The 23,558-nt window shown below is 40.5% G+C and overlaps 1 protein-coding gene across 1 annotated transcript; it reads right to left on the minus strand.

Annotated features, from left to right (window-relative positions):
- Window positions 1-7,944: 7,944 nt before the first annotated feature.
- LOC126503624 (mitochondrial import inner membrane translocase subunit Tim10-like) lies at window positions 7,945-8,241 on the minus strand. Its single transcript, XM_050145437.1, has one exon. The coding sequence runs from the start codon at window positions 8,215-8,217 to the stop codon at window positions 7,945-7,947; it is 273 nt and encodes a 90-aa protein (XP_050001394.1). The 5' UTR covers window positions 8,218-8,241.
- Window positions 8,242-23,558: the final 15,317 nt, after the last annotated feature.

Genomic DNA, 23,558 nt, shown 5'->3' on the forward strand with positions numbered 1-23,558 from the left:
CTTAATTTTTCTGAATGTACTTTCCCGGTGTTCTAGCCCATTGCTCTCTTGACATCATGAGATATCGTCTACAGTAGTTTTAATACATTACTGTGTAACACAGTCAGAACATAGTGACCACAACCCAAGGCCACATAATGTTCCTGGTTCACTTTCTTTTATTAATATAGACACTAAAATGTTGTTTGAAACTTTTCATTTCTCGTTATTAATTTATTCAGCTACCTTTCTAGATGTCGAATTGTTGAAGAAATAGGTTTGAATATTTTTTCAGATCTGAAACTCCAGAAAATATATATTATAGTTCATGTATATTCTTTCCTATACTTAACAATTCATTCAATTTAACATGAGTAAATTTATATTTCATGGCATATATAATCTATTAAAAAGTATTTAGAAGGTGGTCTTTACATATATGTATATTCTCTACTAAGAAGTAATTAATACAGTATTAAAAAACCAATACAGGGGCTGGAGAGATGGCTCAGAGGTTAAGAGCATTGCTTGCTCTTCAAAAGGTCCTGAGTTCAATTTCCAGCAACCACATGGGGGCTCACAACCATCTGTAATGAGGTCTGGTGCCCTCTTCTGGCCTGCAGGCATACACACAGACAGAATATTGTATACATAATAAATAAATAAATATTTAAAAAAACCCAATAAAGTATTTTTAAAAAGTGTTTTGTTAATTTCAGAGAACAAGCAGGGAGCAGCTCTGTGTCCACCTCATGAATGGCTGATGGTCAAGCCAAGGAAAAACTCTGAGGGGGAAGGGTCTTTGTAGTACATTAAAAGGTTCTTTCCCTCAAGGATGGTTTAAGCTTTGGGTTTCTCGAAGAGCTCTAAATCATAAGTCTGTGTTTTTCTTTGTTCTTCTTAATGTATATTTCATTCACTTTTAATTACTCTGTCCAATAAACTTTTATGAATATCCGTTAGGTGAAAAGGACCGAGCTGGTGCTGGGGATGGGCCGGAAGCACAGCGCTCTCCCTCCAGGTGTAGGAGATGTACATTCGATTCCTTCATAAAGGAAATTGGATATGATTAAGAAAAGTTCAAATGAAAGAAACGGCCAGGTTCAGAGAAGAGGCAAAAGGAAGGAACCCTTTGACTTGGAGATCACAACACAACTTTGAAAACACCCAGAAGAGGGCTACTATGGTAGAAAGAGCTGACTTGGAAAACGCACCTTAGATAAGGGAACCACTGATGACTTCTCCCATCCCCAGCTCCACAGGAGCACGTGCTTTCTTTCGGCGTCACCGTGGGCTTTCCGGTCGCCTGCCAACAGGCAGAAGCTGGGCCGGACTTCTATCCGTGCTGTTGTTTCCTCTCGCCGCACCCCGGCCGTATTTGTCTTGCTTATCTAAACCACATCCTCACTTCCTTCTCTTTAAACCGTTCTTCCCTACTAACCACACACTTTTTCCTTTGGACTAATCTGCTCATCCCACTGCTGCTGAAGAGGCTGGCGTAGCCATCCCCGTGATCCACGGCAGCCTCTTCTTGTCAGCTAATAGGGCCAGAGGTTTATGCCTGGCCAGAGGGAACCCATTAAAGCCAGACAGATTCTGTCCTCAATAATCTCAACTACGTGAGCCATAGCCTCTCCATTGGTGGGAGAAGGAGAGAGTCTATGAGACCGAAAGCCACAAGGGCCCAGGCAGAGCGGTTGAGAAATAGAGAGGAAGCATGCCGAGCGAAACAGGGAAGAGCATCTGTGCAAAAACATCTTAGCAAAAGAATGAAACTGAGGACTTTCAAGGCTGCTTCCAGCCCGCAGGAGGACCAATTTCTAAAAATCTTGCTGCTTTAGAGTCCAAGATACTTAGAACCTAACACCACGTTTTCCGTGACTCAAGTTAATTAGAGTGGGTTTCTAATCCTCTTAGTCCGGCCTGCTTGCGGCTCCTCCTGCCCCCACCCCAGCTCCTCCGATTCTTGATTCTTCCGTTCTCTGACTTTCGTCCACGAGCTCCCGAAATCCTTCAGGTACTTCCTAGAAACCTCATTTGGCCGCTTTCAGTGTGTGCCCATTGTCCTGCATAGGTTGCACGCTTCTTGGGGATGGTAGCAAAATCTCAGCGTGGGAAATGGCATCAATTCGCAACTTCGAATGGACTCAGGATTTAAATGCTAGCAAACCTACCATACCGGTCAGTTTGCTCTAGGGACAACTCCAGGATTGATGCAGAAGGCAGACAAAGGCGAGTTTAATGTCATGCACAGGTTGGCAGGAGGCCTGTGATAACTTCAGTTATTCAGAAACAGACCTAAGGAGGCTTCATCCTAGTGTGAATACCAAATATCATCCATCAAGCCAAAGGGAAGATAGAGGCAGAACTCTGGCTGTTGACATGTCTACTTAAAAAGTATGTAAGAACTTGTCTGTGTATTTCTTGTCTAGCATAAGCCATACGGCCGTGCTTACTTTCCAAGGGGCAAAAGTAAAATTCTAATACACAAGCATCAGGAGAAAGCTGAAGTATTTATGAATAGCCCTATAATATTACCTCTTTCTGGCTACGGTGGCACACACCCATCAGCTAGCACTTGTCACTTAAAGAGCACTTGGACTGCATAGTGAAATCCTGTCTCAACAGAAATAGTGATAATAAATGAATCAAAACCCACCAACGAAGCAGTAAAGCTTGTTAGCTGCTCGTCTCCCCTGTCGGGGGACTGTGTGTCATTCAGTGTGACGATATGCTTAAAGTGCTTAGCAGGTTCTTGCTCAGTGTCAGGCCAAGCACATGTCAGTTAGTGCTGGCAGTGAGTTCTTAAAGGCAAAGGCACTCACACGAGTCATCGTATCTGTATCTCTATGATGGCACAATCCAGAGATGACAATGGGACGGGCTTTCCTATGCCCCTTCAACTCTTTAGGTCAAGACAGACCTTTTGCCTCAAAGATACCTTGTGTTTTTCTCTCGCCATGTACCATGGCTTTCTTCTGCAAAATTAGCTGTTCTGCAAATGCTGGCCATCGTCAATAGGTTTTCACTGCTGCGCCTATCCCGCCTTCTCTATAAAATGGCATTCCAAGTAAGAGAGGAAAACTCAAAACAAGGATAGGTCTGTGAGCTGTTGGGCTCAGAGAAAAATATAAGCTTGACACGTTGCCGTGTTGATTATCCACAGAGGTTTGGTGTAGGGATTTTCGGTTCTGTTTTCAGGTATGGTCCCTACAATCACGTGCCACCCTCGACCCACTATTGTGAGGGTGTGCCGTGCTCAGCACAGCTCGAGGGAAAAGCACAAGGTTACTAGCTGGGGAAAGACAGCTTTCAGAGCTTCTCTTTTTTTCTTTTTATTATCGGAAAGATTTCTGTTTAAACTGAACACTGGTTGGAGAGAAGAAAAGAAAACCTTTCAGAAATGCTGCTCAGATTAAAGAAAAACATGGCTGCTATTCTAATGGAAAAGAAACGCGCTTTGGCCTCAGCAAGGGAATGGACAAGATGCAGTGTAATCAGAAAATGCAGCCTCCACTGTTGAGGTATTATCAGAGCCGAAGTCTGTCTTCTGAAGAGCTGCTCAAACGCTTGTTTTAACACACCCACCAGGGGGCCTCAGTGGAATTTTTTTTTTTTTTTTTTTTTTTTTTTTTTTTTTTTTTTTTTTTTTTTTTTTTTTTTTTTTTTTTTTTTTTTTTTTTTTTTTTTTTGTCTCTTCAGGAAGGCTAGTAAATAGCACTTTGATCCACTGGGTGAGTGTGTTTACACGGCATCTCCCTTGTCTCTAAACACACAGAGCCGCCTGTCATTTTGTGAGCTCTGCCAACTCCAGCGTGGCTTCACCTGGTGGTTTGTGCCTGCCTTCCTTTGCTCTGGACCAAATTTTCACCAGCGTTAGCTGGCGGCTCTATCCACACTGCTTTCTAATTCCAGGCGTGTCACAGCCCCTCTTTCTTATCTTTTAGCCATCTTTGGCCGTCTTTCCTGTCCTACCAATTTCTTCCTCTCAGCTGGTCTGGTCTTGCTTGAGCCTGTTAATTTACTCGACTGTTACCCAGCTCAGCAGGCAGGTTTTACCAGCCTCCCCTTCTTCTCTTTTTTATTTTGACAAGGTCTTGTCACTATGAAGTACAGACAGATTTCAAATTCACAATTCTTGAGTGTCGAGGTTAAAGGTGTACACCACGACGTTCAGTCTTTTGTTCTATTTTTGATGCCAAAAAAAGAGACTAAACCCGTAAAAGAGGCAGGTGTTTCAGAATAGTGCTTGGTGGCTTTCCCCTAAGTGCTATAAAAATACAGATTAAAGGGGCTGGAGAGATGGTTCAGTAGTTAAGAACAGTGGCCGCTCTTCTAGAGGACATGGGTTCAGTTTCCAACATCTACATGGCAGCTCACAGACATCTGTCACTGTGGTTCCAGGGGACCCAGGACACTCTTCTGGCTTCTATAGGTGCCAGGATCCATGATACACAGACACACATGCAGGCAAACTATCAAGACATATAAAATAAAAGAAAAATATAGAAACTGGGCTAGAAAATGGTCACCCACTGACTACATGGTTGTAAGCCAATCTCAGTGATACAGCCTTCTTTCTACCTGACTTTCCTGCTTTGTGCTCCCCGGGTGTTGCTGACCTCTGTGGCTGACGTCGCTGCTGTGTGTTGCCGCTGATGGCATTACTTTGTGCTACCAGTTCAGCCCACTTTATCCATGGCAAAGATGACAAGTAGGTAAGAAAAGACCACTCAGGAGAAGGCTTTTATTGGGCCTAACTGCCCTCTGTAGCTGTGACTCGAATGCCCTTTGCAGCAGGATTGTGGTTTCCTCTGGACACTGCCCTGCTCTAGGCTGCTAGCCAGAAGCAGAAGGAATGTCAAACAAATGTCTCGCTCTTGACAGCTTTATCAGTTCATGGAAAAATTATCAAAGGGTATTTTCAGAAAAAGTGGTAACAAAGACTAACATTCACGGTGACATTTACAGTGTTCGATAGTGTTTAACAGAGCTTAACCCTTGCCCCAATTCCCCAAGGAGGGTTTGGTGCCTTATCTGTCTCACAGTGAGATAATAAGATAGCAAATTTTTAAGGGCAGTCTTTGCATGAGTGTAAGTCAGTGGAAGCCTAGTATTTCCAGCAATGGATGTTCATGCTACTGCTAAAATCCTTGGTTGCTGCAAGGAGATCAATAACCAGAGCTAGCCTTCTCTGAGACCGGCTTAACTCACAAATAGGATGGAGCTCAGATCTTCTGAGGACCTGAAAGGAAGCCCACGTGTTCCCTTTGGACTCAGAGTACACTCAGAGTGCTCCAAGTGAGATGTTTTGGTGATGGGGGCAAAAATTAGGACAGATTTTAATACCTAGGTATGGTCACTCTTAAAACCCTAGAACTTGAGAGGCTGACTCATTATTGGCAGGAGCATAAGGCCAGCCTGGGACAATGAGTTTGCAGCCAGTTTGGCCAACAGAGTGAGACCTCGTCTCAAGTAAAAGGAAGAAACAGACCAGAACTCAGCAAACAGCATGTGCTATCTATGTTGTGAATCAAATGGAAGGCACTTCCTTTCAGCCAGATTTAGGTAAGGATGGATGTCAAACAGCAGACTCTCTCTTTCCCTTATCAGTGGAGGAAAACCTCCCCAACTTCCCACCTGTAAATTCTGGAGAGAAGCTGAGGGGATCTGTGCATTTTAATATGGCTAAGATGAATTTTTATTAAAACCCGCTGCTTCTGAAGGGAATGGAACTGGTAGACCTGGCCCTTCAATGCTCATTTGATATCCCAGTGTTCTATGGAGCGTGACAAGCAGATTTTCAATCCGCCCAGGTACGCTTCCTCTTTCCTCCCTGCAGTTTGTTTCACACCCTTGCTTTATGTACTACCAGAAACCAGGGCCAGTGACTACTTTCCATTGAGAGAAAACACAGGATGCTTTTCTTCTGGCGAGTTTGAAGAACCGCCTCCCTTCCCACCCGAATCCAGACCTCAACAATGCCCACCCCTATCTGAAGTCTACGTGTATCTTTAACTCCTAGTTTGACTCAACATGCTCATCTTTTGGCCTCCTGGAAACAAACTGGTCCCTCTTCTGTGTTGTAACATCTCCTCACTTTTTATTCCAAACAAGTTTGGTTCCAATCTTTACACTAGCATAGTTAGTTCCCCACTTGTCAGTGAACTTTGATCACTGCACACAAAGTAGAAAGGCAAGCAGACAAGGGAGAGGAGGATTTCCTACCTTCCTCTCCCAGAAAGGGCTTTGGAAAGACATTACTAAAGACTTACTCCATAGTCTTAGTTGGATCTTACCAGAATTAAGACTGGATGTCGTTGAGAGGTGCACAAAATGAGCTACAAACATTGTCTGTGTTTGCACTGAAGCGCTTCTCAGCTTGTAAGAATCCAAGTGTGAAATGTGAATCTCTATGAGACAAACATATAAACTACTCAGGCCCCTAATTATGTATTCCCTTTTCTTTTTTGCAACAGAACATCTTACAGTGTTCTGTGCAAAACATTTTTAGGAAGAGTTCTAGAAGTATTCACTTAGCACATTCCACATTCCCTTTGGAGCTTTACATTGTTGATATATTAAAATCAAATATCCTTGCTTTGAGTTCAAGTCATGGGCTTTTTTGATTGTGCAAAGAATATCAACCTAAGAAAGAAAAGAAAATTATAGCTTAGGGTGTACACTTCCTTTGAAATTGTTGAAACAAGCAATGTTCCATGTTTCTTATCTAATAAATGAGGTGTTCAGAGTTACTTGTTTGACGTTTCTGACAGCCTTTCCTGAGAATCTAACCTCCTAAAGACACCATAGCTGTCATGATTCAAGATGACAACACACTAATCTTCCCTCATTTCTTATTAATTTTGGATCAGAAATTTCTGCTAGTAATGGTATTATTCTTTTGCTTCAAACTTGAAATTCCTCTAAAAATTCACTTGTTAAAGCATCCTTACACGAAAAGGGTTTATTGTTGAATGAACCTTTTTATGTGGACTTCTCTTAACAAATAAGGGTAAGCATGCAAAACAATGGGTTTCATTACGGTAACTTTTATGCATACTTTGTTATTATTTATTTCCTCCTCCAGTGTCCTTCCCTTTTTTGTGAGCTTCTTTCTCTCTTTATATTTCCATTTTATGCTTTTCTGTCATCTGTGTTTCATCATCCTTTCTTAATCCCATTCCATAGATCCCCCCCTTTGATTATGGTTCTAGTTCCTGTTTAAATACACACACAAACACACACATACATAAACACACACACACCACACATGTGCATACACATCTGGGTTTCATCATGATCTGATAAGATACAAAGAATTATAGTCATTCTTTTATTTGTTAAAACTTGGCTGACAAATAGTCTACGGTGTGATCAGTTTTAATAATGGTTCCTGGACTGTTGAGAAGAATGTTTATTTTGTATCCATTAGATAGAACATTCTGTATGCATCTGTTAGATACAATTGATCTGTGGAGTAATTTAACTCCAAGTTCTCTCTGCTGGGTTTTACTTTGGATGACTTACTTTAAAATGAGAGAGGGCTTAGAGTCACCCACTGTTATTGCACAGGAAACCAATGGGCCTTATATATCCTTTTGTGTTTATTTTGAACTTATTTGTTGTGTGTGTGCATTCTTGTATATGCTTCTGCACACATGTGCAGGTGCACTAGGACTTGTGTACATATGCGTGTGCCTGCCATAAGACAACTTTTTTTTTTACTAAAGACACTGCTTTGCACAAATTTATTTTAATACAGATATATACATATACACACATGTACACAGCCACAAACCAGCGTGACAAGTTCCCCTCTTGAGCCAGGAGGGCTCTCCCACATCCAGGGATCCCGGAGATGCTCTGGAGAGCCTAGTCTGACAGTTTTCACATAAACACCCACTAGGGACACGTTAATCAGATTAAATGGCAAGGTGCACCCAGGTGTGCACTGCCTGGGCCTCACGCCGGACCAGAGCTCTGCTGGACCCTCTTCATCAGCTCTTCATCCTGCATTGACAACTCTGTCAACTTTTTGTCCATCCTCTCATGGATGTCCAGGTACTTGGATACACATCGGTCCAGGCACACAGAATCGCCTTTGGACAGCTCTGCTTCCTTGTAGTTGGGAGGCACACACTTCCGGTGGCAGGCGCTGGTCATCCTGTTGTACACATCGGCCATCATCTCCACCTCCAGCTCCGCAGCCAGCTGCTGGGCTCTTAGCAGATCCATGTCAGCCGAGCACGGTGGAGAACGGCCTCCGGGGTCTTCAGTCCCCCGCCTGCGGCCCATCCCACGGCGCCCCCAGCTTACCCAGCTAGGAACTGAGAAGCACGTGGGTCACTTCCGGGAGGGATAAGACAACTTTTGTATATAATTTCTCAAGAGCCAGCCACCCTGTTTTCTTTGTTAAGACAGGGTTTCTCACTGGCCTTGAGTTCAGTGCTTAGGCTGGCCTGGTTGTCCAGCAAGTCCCAGGATTCTGCCTAGCTCATTTTCCCCAGTGCTGAGATTGCAAGAGCAAGCCATGATGACTGGCTGTTTTATATGAGTTCTGGGGTCCAACCTCGGGTCCTCATGCTTGTATTGCAAACACTTTATTGACCCTCAGAATTCGTTTTATGAATTTAGAGGCCCCAAGATTTGCACACACATATTTACAATTGTTACCGGTTTTTGATGAATTGTTCCTCTTGTTAATATATAGTGGCATTCTTTACATGTTTTGGTGTGGTTGTTGTTCCAGTAAGCATCTCTGTCACTGTGATAAAAACACTGACTAAAAGGGGGTAAAGGGTTTATTTCATCTTATACTTTCCAGTTCATCATCAACGGAATCCATGGCACTCAAGGCAGGAGCTTGAAGCACAAACAGTGGAGGAATGCCTCTTGATCGCGTGCTTTCCATAGCTCAGGTCCACTTCCTGGAGATGTACGGCTCACGGTGGGCTGGGTCCTTCTACACCAATCAGCAATCGAGAAAATGAACCATAGGTGTGCCCATTGGTCAATCTGATAGAGGCAGCTCCTCAGCTGTGTTTCTCTCTTTCTAGGAGTTTCAAGCTTATGAACTAGACAAACCATTATAGTTGTGGTTTGAAATATTCCTTATCAGGTGCTAGACCCTCCCATCCCCAGGTTCTATTCGTTTGCTAGGTTGACTTACATAAATGTTAGGTGTGTTTTTCTGGGACAACAGCTCGTTGTATTTTAGCTGACTTTTAAGAGATGAGTTGAGGCTGTTGAAGTTTAAAGTTGTTAAGGGCCGGTGTGAAGACTCAGCAAGTAAAGGTACTTGCCCTTTGAGTTCAGTCTCTGGAACACATTGTCGAAGGAGATAACTGATTCCCACAGCTTGTCCTTTGACCCCTGCAGGCAATAAGTTAATGAATGTAAAAAATTTAGGCCATTATGGAGTGGAGTTTGGTAATCCATGATTTTGTTGTTGGTGACTTTGGGTGCTTGGATTACCGTTAATCCTTTCTTTCTTTTTTTCTTTTCTTTTCTTTTCTTTTTCTTTCTTTCTTTCTTTCTTTCTTTCTTTCTTTCTTTCTTTCTTTCTTTCTTTCTTTTTTTTTTGTAGTTGGTCTGCCCTGATCTATTGTGTTGAACACAGTCAATAATTTCCTATCTCTCCCTGTGCCTTTATTCTTTTAATGAATTTATTCTTTCCTGTGCTCTCATGATGGAGACTGTCTCCTTCTGCATTCTGCACACATTTGAGCTGTATCCTTTAAGGTTTTCTGTAGTGCTGACTTGGTTGGTATGCATTGTCTTACTTAGTATGTGCTTGTCTAAAAATGTTCTTATTTTGACATCACATTAAAAGGATAGCTTTGCTGGGTATAGTAATCTTGATTGGTAGTTACTTTCAGGGCTAGAAATGACGTTTCATACTTTCTCAGGTTTGAGTGTTGCTGATGAGGCATCTGGTATTGTTCTGCTTCCTTTGCCATTGTGAGTGAGTTAATATTTTTCTTTATAGCTTTTAGTATCTCTTCTTCAATAGTTTTTTTCCCATGCGGAGTTTCTTCTTTGATTATGTCCACTTTGGATTTAAATGATACTTTTACTTAGATGTCTTTCTATCTCTACTTGGGAAATTTCCATTATAATTTTGTATTTGGATTTTTCTTACGGCCACCAGCTCATAAAAAAGTGATGTGGAAACCTATTTTTAATTATGAAAGTTTATTCTATAGCTTAGGCTTATCCCACTAACTCTTATGACTTAATATATTTATATTAATCTACATTTTGCCATGTGACTTTTTACCTCTCTTCCAACTTGTATCCCTTGCTTCCTCTCTGCGTCTTCTGTTGTCTCCCCAGCGTCTAGATTCACCTCCTTTTCTTTCTGTGCCTGAAGTCCACCTAACCTCTTCCTGTCTAGCTATTGGCTATTCAGCTCCTTATTAGAAGGCACCATTGAAAGACATCTTCATAGTGTAAAAAAACATTATCCCACAAAATAATTTCATTGAACAAATTGGATGTTAGATTTTATCATGTGTGTAGGATTTCTTAAGCTTGACAACGCCCTAGACTCTTGGGCATTTTGAGCATATAAATTTGTATGTTTTGTTGACCCAACTTTGTTGTTCATCCCTGGTTTCTTCAGTTTGGTTGGTCTCATCTGCTTATGATACTTGCTACTGTTTTTCATTTGATTATTTTTTTTTCTAGAATTTTTGTTTGATTCTTTTTCAGAGTTTTTATTTCCTTGCTTGAGTTTTCCTCTTTATTTTAAATTTGTCCTCAAAAGTTCTAATTGCTTCATCTCCTTGGAAAACTGTCTTACGTAGGTCTGAATTGGCTTCCTTGCTTATTCATCTGTTTATTTGTGTCTTAATTATGTGGGGTCACTTAGCATTTTAGAGTAGAAATGTGAGTGACTGGAGAGATGGCTCAGTGATGTCGAGTACTTGTTGCTCTCCCAGTGGAAATCAAGTTCAGTTTCCAGCACCAACATTTAGTGATTCACAAATTCCTGTAACTTTAGCTCCAGGGAATCTGATACCCTTTTGCCTTTATAGATATCAACATACACATGGAACACACACACACACACACACAAATATTTCTTTTTTTCTTTGACAGGAGGCTTTTTTTTTTTGTCTGATTTGTTTTAATTCTCCACTCCTCCTCTGTTTCTACTCAGAAAAGGGCAGGCCTCGCATGGATATCAACAAAACATGTCATATCAAGTTACAGTTAAGACAGCAGAATTATGAAATATTTTCCTGGCTTTTCAGCTATTTTCTGATGTTCAGTTTCTAGTATTGTGAAGTCATGAGCTTATGGAAATAAAATAATAGCTTGCTTCCTCATATTTTCCTCAAACTTCTTTGTTGTGTTTCAAGTTTGGATGGAAGCGTCTTCCAGTTGTCATTTTCCCCCCATTTTTTCTTTTTATGTCAGTGCGTATCCCTGGTGAATTGTCTTGGCTTAGGTTTTTGTGTTCTGCTGTTTGTGGGGGAAGCTGACTATAGTAACAGACACAATGATTTGATGGAAATCCATGGATTAAATTGCAGTAATAATATGTATGTGCTTCTGTTGTATACCTAATAAAACTCAGTGCAGCAATACTGGGTCACTGACTGGGAAAATGCTGTTTATTTATTTATTTTTATTTAAAAAAACCAAACTATGTTTTTTCATTTTACATATCAATTTCAGTTCCCACTCCTTACCCTCCTCCCATCCCCTCCACTTTCTCCCCCACCCTAAACACCAGTCATGCCTCAGAAGGGATAATGCACATTGCTTTGAGATGGGACCAAGACTCTCCTTACTATATTTAGGCTGAGCAAGGTAACCCTCCAAAGAGAATGTGTTCCAAAAAGCCCGGTTACAAGCAGTAGAGATAAATTCTGGTCCCGTTGCCGGTGGCCCCACAGTCTGCCATAGCCATACAACTGTCACCCACATTCTGAGGGCTTAATTTGATCCAATGCTGGTTCCTTTCCTGTCCAGCCAGAGTTGATGAGCTCCCATTAGCTCAGGTAAGCTGTTTCAATGGGTATCCCCATCATGGTCTTGACCACTATGCTCATATTCTCACTGTGCCTACTCTTTGACTGGCCTTTGGAAGCTCATCCAGTGCTCCACTCTAGCTCTCTGCCTCAGTTTCCATCAGTTGCTGGATGAAGGTTCTATGGTGACATTTAAGATAGTTATCAAACTGACTACAGGGCAAGGCCAGTTTGAGTACCCTCTCCCCTATTGCTTAGAGTCTTAGCTGGGGTCATCCTTGTGGATTTCTGGGAATTTCTCAAGTGGCAGGTTTCTTGGTAGTCGCGTAATGAGCTGTCCATTGGTGAGAGTGGGGTGTTGTGGTCTCCTACTATTAGTGTGTGGGGTTTGATGTGCAGTTTAAGCTTTAGTAATGTTTCTATTACACATTGAGTGTTCTTGTATTTGCAGCATAGATGTTTAGGACTGAGACTTCACATTGATGGATTTTTTTTCCTGTGATGAGTATGAAGTGTCCTTCTCCATCTCTTCTGATTTATTTTAGTTTGAAGTCTATTTTCTTAGATATTAGGATAGCTACACATGCTTGTTTCTTAAGACCATTTGATTGGAAAAATCTTTTCCCATTCCTTTTCTCTGAGGTAATATCCATCTTTGAGGTTGAGGTGCATTTAGTCTATACAGCAGAAGGATGGATCCTGTTTTTGTATCTATTCTCTTAGCCTGTGTCTTTTTTATAGGTGAATTGAGTCCATTGATATTAAGAGATAATGTTGACCAGTGATTATTAATTCCTGTTATTTTTTCAGTGGTAGTGTTTGCGTGTTTCTTATTTGGGGTTTGCTGGTGGGAGATTATCTGTTGTCTGTCTTTTTTTGTGGGTGCAGTTAGCTTCCTTAGGTTGGAGTTTTCCTTCTGTGAAGGCGTAAGTCACGAACAATGCCACACCAATTTGGAGTTATGATTAATAGGGTGTTATTTACTTAAAGGGGAAAAAACTTACAGATCACCATCCCAGACAACAGCCATCTGCACAACCAGGAAGGGAGTCTAGTCTCAGGTGGAGCAGGAAGTGAAGAGAGAGAGCAGAGGAAGTAGCCACTTTTTTAAAGGGAGAGAGACCATGCCCCAATGGGCTGGTATCTCAGCAGTTATTGGTTGGAGGGGTGGAAGGACCTCCCGCAACACTTCTGCTACTTTCTGTAGGGCTGGATTTGTGGATAGGTATTGTTTAAATCTGGTTTTGTCAGGAATATCTTGCTGTCTCCATCAATGTTGATTAAAAAGTTTGCTGTGTATAGTAGTCTGGACTTGCATCTGTGATCTTTTAGTGTCTGCAGCACATCTGTCCAGGACCTTCTAGCTTTCATGGTTTCCACTGAGAAGTTGGGTGTAATTCTGATAGGTCTGTCATTATAAATTACTTGGCCTTTTTCCTTTGTAATTCTTAATATTCTTTCTTTATTCTGTATTTTTTTGTGTGTTTTGATTATTATCTGGTGAGGGGACAGTTTTATTGGGTCCAGTCTATTTGGTGTTCTGTAATCTTCTTGTACCTTCATGGGGTATCCTTCTTTAGATTGGGAATGTTTTCTTCTATGATTTTGTTGAATATATTTTTTTGTGCCTTTGATCTGGAGTTCTTCTTTTATCCCTTCTATTCTTAGGTTTGGACTTTTCATGGTGTCCCAGATTTCCTGGATGTTCTGTGTTAAGAATTTTTGGTTTTAACATTTTCTTTGACCGACAAGTCTATTTCCTCTATAGTGTTCTTTCACACCTGAGATTCTCTCTTCCATTGCTTAGATTCTCTTGGTTATGCTTGCATCTGTCGTTCCCGTTTGTTTACTCAGATTTCATTTCCAGAATTTCCTTGATTTGTGGTTTTTTTTTTATTACCTCTATTTCAGTTTTCAAGTCTTGAACTGTTTGAATTGGTTGCTTCACCTATTTGATTTTTTTCTTTGTTTTTCTAGGTTTCTTTAAGAGATTTATTGATTTCCTCTACTTTTTTGTTTGTCTTTTTTTCTCCATTTCGTTAAGGAAAATTTTCATTTCCTCTTTAAAGGTCTCCATCATCCTCATAAAGTTACATTTAATATTGTTTTCTTCTGCTTCCTCTGGGTTAGGATGTTAAAGTCTTCCTGTTGTATGATGACTATGTTCTGGTGTCACCATGTTGTTTTATAGGTTATTGAATGAATTCTTGCATTGGCGCCAACCCACCTCTTCCTCCAATTGGTGCTGATAGTGCCTTTGCCTCTTGGTTGCTCTGTGTCTTTGGGAGCTTTTCTTGATCTGCTCTGTACTGTTTCTATCTATATCTCAGGGACCCACTGAGGTCTCTCTTGGTCTGCTCTGTGCAGTCACAGACTGTGCTTGATTGTTTTGAGTTCCTCTGAGGTCACAGTGTATAGGAGGCTTTGGGGGGAAGAGTAGGACTTGTAGCTTACAGGGTCTAATTGATGGGGTGTGGGTGTTGGAGCAGCCTATCTGTAGGAGGCTTCCTTGCTGGCTAGCCAGAGAAGCTCATGCAGGTGGGGGAGCATCCTGGGATTTTGCCCCAGTACCAAGGACCTAGAGAGTGGGGTGCCCTGCTGTGTGGGTGATCACTCACCTCTTGGTCCTTTCTGTATAGTCACAGCCTGTGCTTCAGACTTCCTCTGAGGTCACAGGAGAAAATGTGGTTTACAGTTTTTTAGGTATTAATAATTAAGAAGTGAAAAGAGACGAGAACAGGAAGCGAGAAAAAAAGAAAGTAAATTGTGGGTTTAGAGCAAGAGAGATTTTAGTGATAATATTGTAGAATAGGTGCAGAAAAAGAAAGGGGCTGCCTTCTTAGTTGAGATGAGTGGGATCCTCCCATCGGTCTGATCTGTAGCCTGTTAGGGCTCGGCGTGGGCACTAGAATAATAATAACTCAAGCCAGTTGGATCAGTCTGTCCTTCCTGCTGAGACTGGGGGGGGGGGTCTTTGTGGGATTACATTTTAGGCAAGAATTCCACCATCTGAAATACTCAACCTGGACCTGCAGCTGCATGACTGATGTGTTTGGGGTCACACTTATCATGCAGGGCTTCCTGTAGTAGGTATGAGAGGCATGAAAGACATACTATGTGCCTGCCTTTGCAGTTTTCTTTATCCGGCTATGTCTTGACTAGCTTCTCACTTGCTTACATTGACAAGACTCAACACACTTCCCATATTCTGCGCTATCCATTGCTGGTGTCTTCACCCATTCCTTGGTTCACTTATATCACGGTATTCTGGGGGGATCTTAACTTCTGGGCTTGCACTTCTCTGACAGCTGCCCCCTCAGATGTCCGAGAGGGTCACGGGCAGCAAGTATGCCAGGGTACAAGTTGGTAGTCTCTGCTGTCTGTTTTTCCTTGGAAGATTTTGTGGACCTCACCTTGGCTTGTTTAAATTCTCTGTGCTGTCTATCTTTACTTTTCCCATTTTTTCCTACTCTCCTTTGGGTAGTTCTTTTCTTTTTTTAAAAAATCACATCTATCTATCTATCTATCTATCTATCTATCTATCTATCTATCATCTATCTATCTGTCTATCATCTATCTATCTATCTATCTATCTATCTATCTATCTATCTTTTATGTATCTATCTATTATAAATCTGTCATTATGTATAATATATGTATGTATATGTATGTATGTATGTATGTGTCTGGGCATGCAAGTACCACAGACATATTGGAGTCAGAGGACACCTTCTGGTAATTACTTCTTTTACCTTGTATATCATGGAGACCAAATTCATGCCACCAGGCGAGTGCTTTTATCTCCTAAGACATCTGGTCCCCTCCTTTGTGTGTTTCTAATGTTTCCTCACATCTTTTTCTCTTAGGAATAGAGTCTATAGAGTCTATCCTTTTTTATCCTGACTGTTCTTTACCAGATAATACAGGGGTAGTCTCTAAATCTACCATCTATCTTACCTGAAAGTCTAGCATCTATTTGTGGGGTTATTTCTCATCTGTAGAATTTCAGAAGACAAGATGTAGGGTCACTTAATGTAGTACGACATAGAAACCATTTTTTAAATACAGCCTTCAGTTAGTATTTTGAGTTGGTAACTCCCAAGATAATTTCCATTGGTTGAAAATGTTTTGTCATTACAGTTAATGCTGACATAAATATCCAGCTTCAATCATATGTTGTTTTCAGGAGTGGCAGGTCAGGGTGAAAGGCCATGAACAGTGGTTCTGCTCGTGTTATTTTATGGCTGACACCTATAACAGATGACTTCCAAGTGTTTAGCAGTGAATTCACTAAGCACTTAACAATACGTCAGAGCGCATGCATGAACGTTTGTCATAGTGAGACCTGAGTAGATTTCAAGTTCAGTAAATCCAATTTCTGCTTGGTCGAATCTTACATCATCGCTTTTGACTGCATCTACTGGAAGCTTCTTATCATTTCTGTGACCTGGCTGTGCTGGGTTCCTATTCAATCTTTTGCCTCATTCAGATTAGTTCTCCCCTTTCCTATTTTCTTGTTTGCTTGGCCACAAATCTCCCAGAGTATAATTTCCTGCTAGGCTCTCCGGCTGTGAGACATTCCTTCAATGCCCCCTTCCTGGTTATCCAGCTGTCTTCTAGGAGATGGCAAAGAGCTGATTATAACACATTTTGTTAGCACTGAGTAGGGTCTGGGAGTTCCCGTTAACTTCTAAAATGTGATTAGGATGTAAAGACGTTTTGCTTATAATTAAGACTTCCAGTAAATGGGTGAATAGAAGGGTGAGCAGAAGTCTGATATTTTTAAACACTACCACCCCAGAAGAGGGCAGGACAATGTCAAATAAGTAATCCAGGAGTTGCATGGTGTCTGAAATCTAGGCACTCTTTCTCACGACTTGGAGGCTAATGTTTACTTGCCTTCATTCAGGCTGTGCTGTCTACTGGAAAAGCAGCAGACATACCTGCCAGGCAGGAACACCTGAAGTGGGCAATGCAAGAAACTCCTTTCATGAAGGTGCCAGTTTCAAGTATTTGAGCATCCTGGAGGTATGTTGTCATTTTTGAAACATTCACAACATGCAATGGCAAGAAAGAGACTCTTGTTAGCTCCATCCAGGGAAGACAATTGAGATGCAGCCAGGAGAAGCAGGGGAAATACAGTCAGCAAGACAGCACAGAGAATTTATATTAGCTGGTAGATTGTAAACATGCACACTCTAAGACTTACACAGAGGTCTTATAAGCAAGACAGGATGTCATTTCCAAAAGAGCATTGGGCCGGATTTTGTCTCAGGATGGTGTCCTATCACCCTTGATGAAAAGGAAAAAGTATTCTGAACAATTAAGAGAGCCTCCAAACTAATGCCTGGCATAGAATAAGCCTTCGGTGTGGTTTCCTGACTTTCTTATGTGTTATTAATATGGCAATATTAATTTGTCCAGGAGAATAATGTATCTAGTGATAGAAAAGCGTCTGCCTTACCCTTGTGGTGACAGGAATGATTTATGGAAATCCATGATTTTCTGGTAACTCAGTTCGTCACTGATCATGTACATTGGTGAGCCCTTTGACCTCTGTGAGTTCTTGGTAAACCCACAACACTCAGCTGTCAGCTTCATGGCTTCTCCTGCGCCCAAGGTATTAACACATGCTCTCCTTATTAAAGCAGCAGTTAAGACAGAGTTAGAAGTATTCAAACTTTAGTATGAAAAATTTCTACAAAAATAAAAGGATAAGGGATAGGCTTGGGTGAGGAGAACCTCTGATTCAGAAATAGGTTTGATAACTGTGACATGAACTGGAGAAGGAAGATGTGGGGGATAAAGCTTCATACCACAGAGCAGACCTGAGAAGGTTCTGCAAGGGCCAATAGGGAAACTCAGAGAAAGTGCCTGCTGTGGGCAGGAACAGGTCTGTTTTTAATCCCTATACATGTTCATTCTAGCTGCCAGTAGCCTGGAAAGAGTGTGGGCCTCAGGCAGACACAGCTGTGATCGCTAACGTGAAGCTGCCCCCACTTACCAGTGGATTAGTCCTATTAGCGGCCATATTGATTACAGGAGCAATCGTATTAAACTTTTCTTATTTGAAAATAACGTTTGATTTGACACAAAGTTCCTTTTCAGCTTATTTTATGCTTGCTTTTGAAGAAAAACCGTCTATTTGTGTTTTCATAGATTATTTTAGTCTTTTAAATGGAATACATTTTTTCTTTTTTAAAAAGGAAGCTCCTTCTTTTCTAAGACTAGCAAGGTTCTCCCAAGCACAGCTAGCTTCCGGATTCCTCGGACCTCTCTCTATAAGGTTTCTACTGTGCTGTGGCATTGTAAGTTTGTTTTATGCCTGTGTTTTGTTTAACTCTTGATGCTTCCACAGTGCAGCATTTTTGCCTGGTACACAGTAGGATGCGCATTGCATTTGAAGGGAAATTAAATAAACAAATAATTTTGGATGCAAACATGTCAGTATAGTATTGATCTGTCAGTACTATAGTCAATCCATTTAGATGGCAGTAGTAACTCTCTGTCCATTGTGAACTCAGACAGAAGAACCATGGGAGAAGGAGGCTTGGAATGTTAGAGGACCTACCCAGGCCTGCTCAGTGAGAGCACTCTAAGGGAAGCCGCATACACCTTGGAGGTAAACAAATAACCACAACTTTCCTGCTCTTTGAAAACAAAGGAGGCGAAGTTGTTTGCCGATCTTTAAATAACCATTTTCTTAAAATTTCTAGCTCCCGCATCAATATCTATCTTGCTCCTAAGTAAAAATAAAGCCGAGAACAAAACATACGTTTGAAACAACCTTCCATTTCGGAATTATTGCTAAACTATAGACTTATTTTCCATTCATTTCCCAGAAACAATGTCTGCTATGTGTAGTAAATAGTATTTTAATCTTTCCTGCAGAAGTGAGTGGTGTGCACACTCAGGGGTAATTCTGTAGAAATAGACTTTTAAATTCAATTCAGCACTTTTATTGAGAATGGAGAAGCTTAAAAACTAAGCCAGCAGGCATCCAAAGCCTGAGAGAACACTACTGGATACATTCTTAATTAGAGCCAATAAAGTGTGTTTTTTAAGGGAGGGTTTTCCCACAGAAAGCTCAATAGCAAAACACACAAGAAGCAAAGAAATTAAATTCTCTATATTAACTGTTTGGCACAGCGCTTCTCAAAGAGTTACTTCACCCTATATGATAGTTGACAAAATTTCACTTTCAAACTCCAAATCACCCTACGATAAAGTACCAGTTACTTACACATTTTACCCCCAAACAAAGCCATCCATACTAATTTCAAGTCTTACTGAGACACAGAAAAAAAGAGAAGCTAGGTGCAAGAATGACTTGATTGGTGGACAAAATTTCAGTACTTTGAATTTTGTTCTGTTGCTAGTTTAACATAGATAGCCATTAGGTATATTTTGTGAGGGTTTTGAATGTTTCTGTGTCGTGCAATGTGTGTCTTTGTAAACATTAAAATAAGACCAGGAATAGTCAAAGAAAAGAGTCCTAACTGTCAACAATGAATGCCCTGGGTTGTGGGATTGCCAAAAGGGAGATGAAACATTTGCTTAAAAACTTACAATTGTCCTCTGACCCATACCTGTTCTGTGGCCATGTGTCGTTGTCACCACAAATTAAAAACAATAACAAAACAGACAAAACAAAAAACAAACAAAAAAAATAAAACAACAAAAAACCCCCAACCAACCAACCAACCAACCAACCAAACAAACAAACAAACAATAACAAAAAAGCTGGGTATGGTGACACATGCTTGCAGTCATGCAGTGGGGTGATGCATGATTGTAGTCACTGCAGTGGGGTGATGCATGCTTGCAGTCACTGCAGTGGGTGACATATGCTTGCAGTTGTCATAGCAGTGGGGATATGGAGACAGAGACAGATGGATCCTTGGAGTTCCTGGATAGGTCATGCAGTCTAATTGGAAAAGTTCCAGGTCAGGGAGGGAGGCTGCCTCCAATAGAAAGTGAAAGAGGGCTGTGGAGCCACACTTGAAATTGCCTACTGACCCTATGTACGCATCTGTATGCATACATGTGCAAATGGTCACTCATACACCTGAACACACACAGCGGCAGGCAGAGGACAAGAGGGGAAAAGAAGGAGGGAGGGAAGAAGGGAGGGAAAGAAAGAGAGAAAAAGAGAGAGAGAGACAGACACACAGAGAGCAAAACTTACAGTGTTTCCTAGTCAATTTGTTTTCTAGAATTCATTAGAATTAGATAAAGACAACAAATATACAGGTACTGTTCATGGGTGATGGAGTTTCTGGGAAGTGCTGAGCCATGAATTCCAAAGATATTGGCACAGATGACATTATAGTCTTTTATGATGCAAGTTTAGTGACAGACACAACACTAAACTAGTTCCAGAATGCCATAGTTACCTTTCTTGTTGCTTAGATCAACTATTTGACAAAAGGCAATTTAAGGAAGGGTTTACTGTGATTCACAGTACCAGAATGGTCAAGCTATGCTGGGGAAATCTTACAGGCAAGGGCTTGGGGTAGTTGGACACACTGTTCCACGGTCAGGAAGTAGAGTCAATACTAGTAGACAGTTTTCTCTTTAATACAGTTCAGTTCTTTAGCCAGGGGATGGCCAAGGTGGATTTTCCTACCCCACTTAATCCAGATCACAAGAGCATGCCCAGATGCTTGTGTCCTGGATGAGTCTAGATCCTGCCAAGCTGCTAATCAATATTAATAATCATAAGTAGGATAACGAAAGCAGAGCAGTTCCTCTCCTGTACCATGCTGTGGTAACATTTTCAACTCATAAAGCATGAACATAAAGACTACATGTAAGATCTTATAGACCCCTACAGGAAAAACCAGGGTGTTTTAGAAGATTGCAACGTAAAAGGTGTTAAGAAAAAGTTTGACCGACATTTACTAGGCTGTGAGCTTTTTTCTAGAGCACCACCGAACCTCATCTACTCAAGTTTTCACTCATTTTTTCATCCAGCAAACGGTTTGTTACATGTCGTTTCTGAGTTCCCAGTCTAGCCTTTCTCATAATGGCTGCTTTCCTGTGTTGTTGAGCACAGGAGCAAATAAACAATTGGTAGTCATTTATCAAGGTTATGTTCTTCTGCAGATGTGTCCTCAAACTTCTTTCTTGAGAAAATGCACAGAGAAAATTATTTTAATGTACTTTCGTTCTAACACAATAATTTCTACTTCACTGACACAGTATTTATTTGGGGAAAATTTTTGAAACATTCCCTGGGAATGTAAGTCATAGTTGGTACACACACACACACACACACACACAGCTCACATACACATATCTCTCACACACATCTCTCTCTCACACACACCTCACACACACATCTCTCTCACACACACATTTCACACACACACACACGCACACTCATATCACAGGTTTTTGAAAAGATTTTTTTAAGGGGGAAACTGGCAAGAATTTGTAGATTGAAGATTTGCTTCAATCAATGCTGTCATATGAGACTAAGAGCTATTGCCTTTTGTTTTTTGGTAAAAGAAGTTTCTAGACAAGTCTCTTTATGCTTCTTTAAATGCTTTAAATGAGCAACAAAGAAAAAACACATTTGTATTAGTAGAGAGCATAGAGTCATTTCATCACACCGACCTACTTAAGTTCTGAAGACTGTAATGTGAATTTGGAATTAATTATTAATCATCATTACCTGCCAATTCTTTTTCATTTGCTTGAGAACTTTATACAAGTCAATAATGCATTTTGATAAAACCCACCTCCATTCCTGTCCCTCTAATTTCTCCACTATCCTCCCTACCGCCAGGTTTTGCTCCCAAATTCATGTGTTCTTTCCTTAAATCATTTGGAGCTATTTAGTGCTTATAAGTATGTGCCATAGGTATAGAGTCACTAACTGGAGCATGAATAATCTTGAAGTGGTGTTCCCCTGAAGAAAAAAAAACCCAACTCTCTGTTATTTCCCTAGGAGCCATCAATCACTAATATAGCTCTTCAGGTGTGTGGCAGGGGAGATGTGGGCCTTTTCTCCACCCATGCTGGAATTTTGGCCAGTTTGATCTTATGAGGGTCTTATGCAACATTCACAGCCTCTGTACGTTCATGCGTGTAATGGCACTGTCGCTGTTAATTCTTAGTATTCAAATTATTATTGGTTTGCAAATGATTGCCAGCAAAAACTAATAAGTAGTTTTTCCTCTGAAAAACAATGCTAAAGAGGAAGTAACATTATTATTTATAAAATTCTCTTCTGGTTTAATCTCTACTTTAAATTGCTACTGAAGAATTTAAATAGTCTACACTTGTGTTTATTGTACAGCATAAGCTATATAAATAGAATAATACCATGTGTTTCAAAATAAGTACCTACTAAGATAATAAGTACCTGAAGAAATACCTAATTATTTTTTATGAACTCATAATTGTGTGCATGGTATTTCATTATTTTATTGCTCTAATAATCAATTTCTTTTGCTCTTAAGATGAAAAAAGGACATCGATGCAATTTTAGTGGAAACCATTCACTAAATTATTGATATAATGAAACCAATGAATAAAGTATGACAAAATTAGAGCGAGCTAAGAGTGAGAAAGTTTAAAAGACTCTATTGAAATTGTTCCAAAAGGCAGAGAATTAAGAAAATTTTGTTCTTCAATAGCAAAGACTAATACAATAGGAAGATAAAGAACAACAGAAGATATTGTGAATCAAGTTATAATTGTATATAATTTCTTCAAGCACACCAACCACAGCTAATAATAATTTAGTAATAAAAATAGAGATAAGATGTAGAGAAACATGTTATTCATTCTTTGAGAAGTTTTTCATCATATTTACCCTCTCCTAACTTTTCTCAGATCACCTTCTTCCCTACTTACCCAACTTTGTGTCTATTCTTTTTTAAACCCACCAAGGTCAATTTGTGATGTTCCTCTATTTGTGAATATGTGTTCTTCCACTACAGCACAGTCAACTTACTAGGGGCTATTCTTCACAAAAAAATGATTCTCCCTTCCTAGAAACTAAATATTGCTAAAGCTTTTAAGTTTGGGGTGGGAGTTTCTTCCTGCCCAACTTCCCTTTACATAGTGGGATTTGGTATGGCTTGGGCTTTCACAGGGCTTGTGGAGGCAGTCACACTTGCTGTGAGTTCAGATATGTGAACGCCTTGATGTGTCTAGAAGATGCTGTTTTCTTGCAGTCATCTACTGCCTCTAGCTCTTACACTGTTTCTGCCCCATCTTTACAATGATTCCTGAGCTGAGGATAAGGGTATGATATATATGTCCCATTTAGGGATAAACACTCTGCAATTTCTTAATTTCTGCATTTTGACCAGTTGTAGGTCTCTGTGTTAAACACTGTCTGCACTAAATAAAATCTTCTCTAATGAAAAATAAGTGTTACATTCATTTATGGTGTAACAATAAGTCATTAGGAGTTGGGTTGATGCTATTATTCATTTAGTAGAATAATAGTGGCAGGTTCTCTTGTAGGGTTTATAACCTGTTTAGCCAAAGGTTCTTCATCCAGTAATGCTGTTAAGTATGGGTTTCATTTTATATACTCCACCTTAAATCCAATCAGAAAGCGGTTTGTTACTTCCA

This window comes from Alexandromys fortis, unplaced genomic scaffold (genome assembly GCF_014885135.2).
Source record: "Alexandromys fortis isolate MF-2015 unplaced genomic scaffold, M_Fortis_MF-2015_v1.1 scaffold_2_26212498_36691700, whole genome shotgun sequence".
Taxonomy (NCBI): Eukaryota; Metazoa; Chordata; class Mammalia; order Rodentia; family Cricetidae; genus Alexandromys; species Alexandromys fortis.

Excerpts from the sequence above, each read along its gene's own strand:
- LOC126503624 (XM_050145437.1), bottom strand. The coding sequence starts at position 8,217 with ATGGATCTGCTAAGAGCCCAGCAGCTGGCTGCGGAGCTGGAGGTGGAG.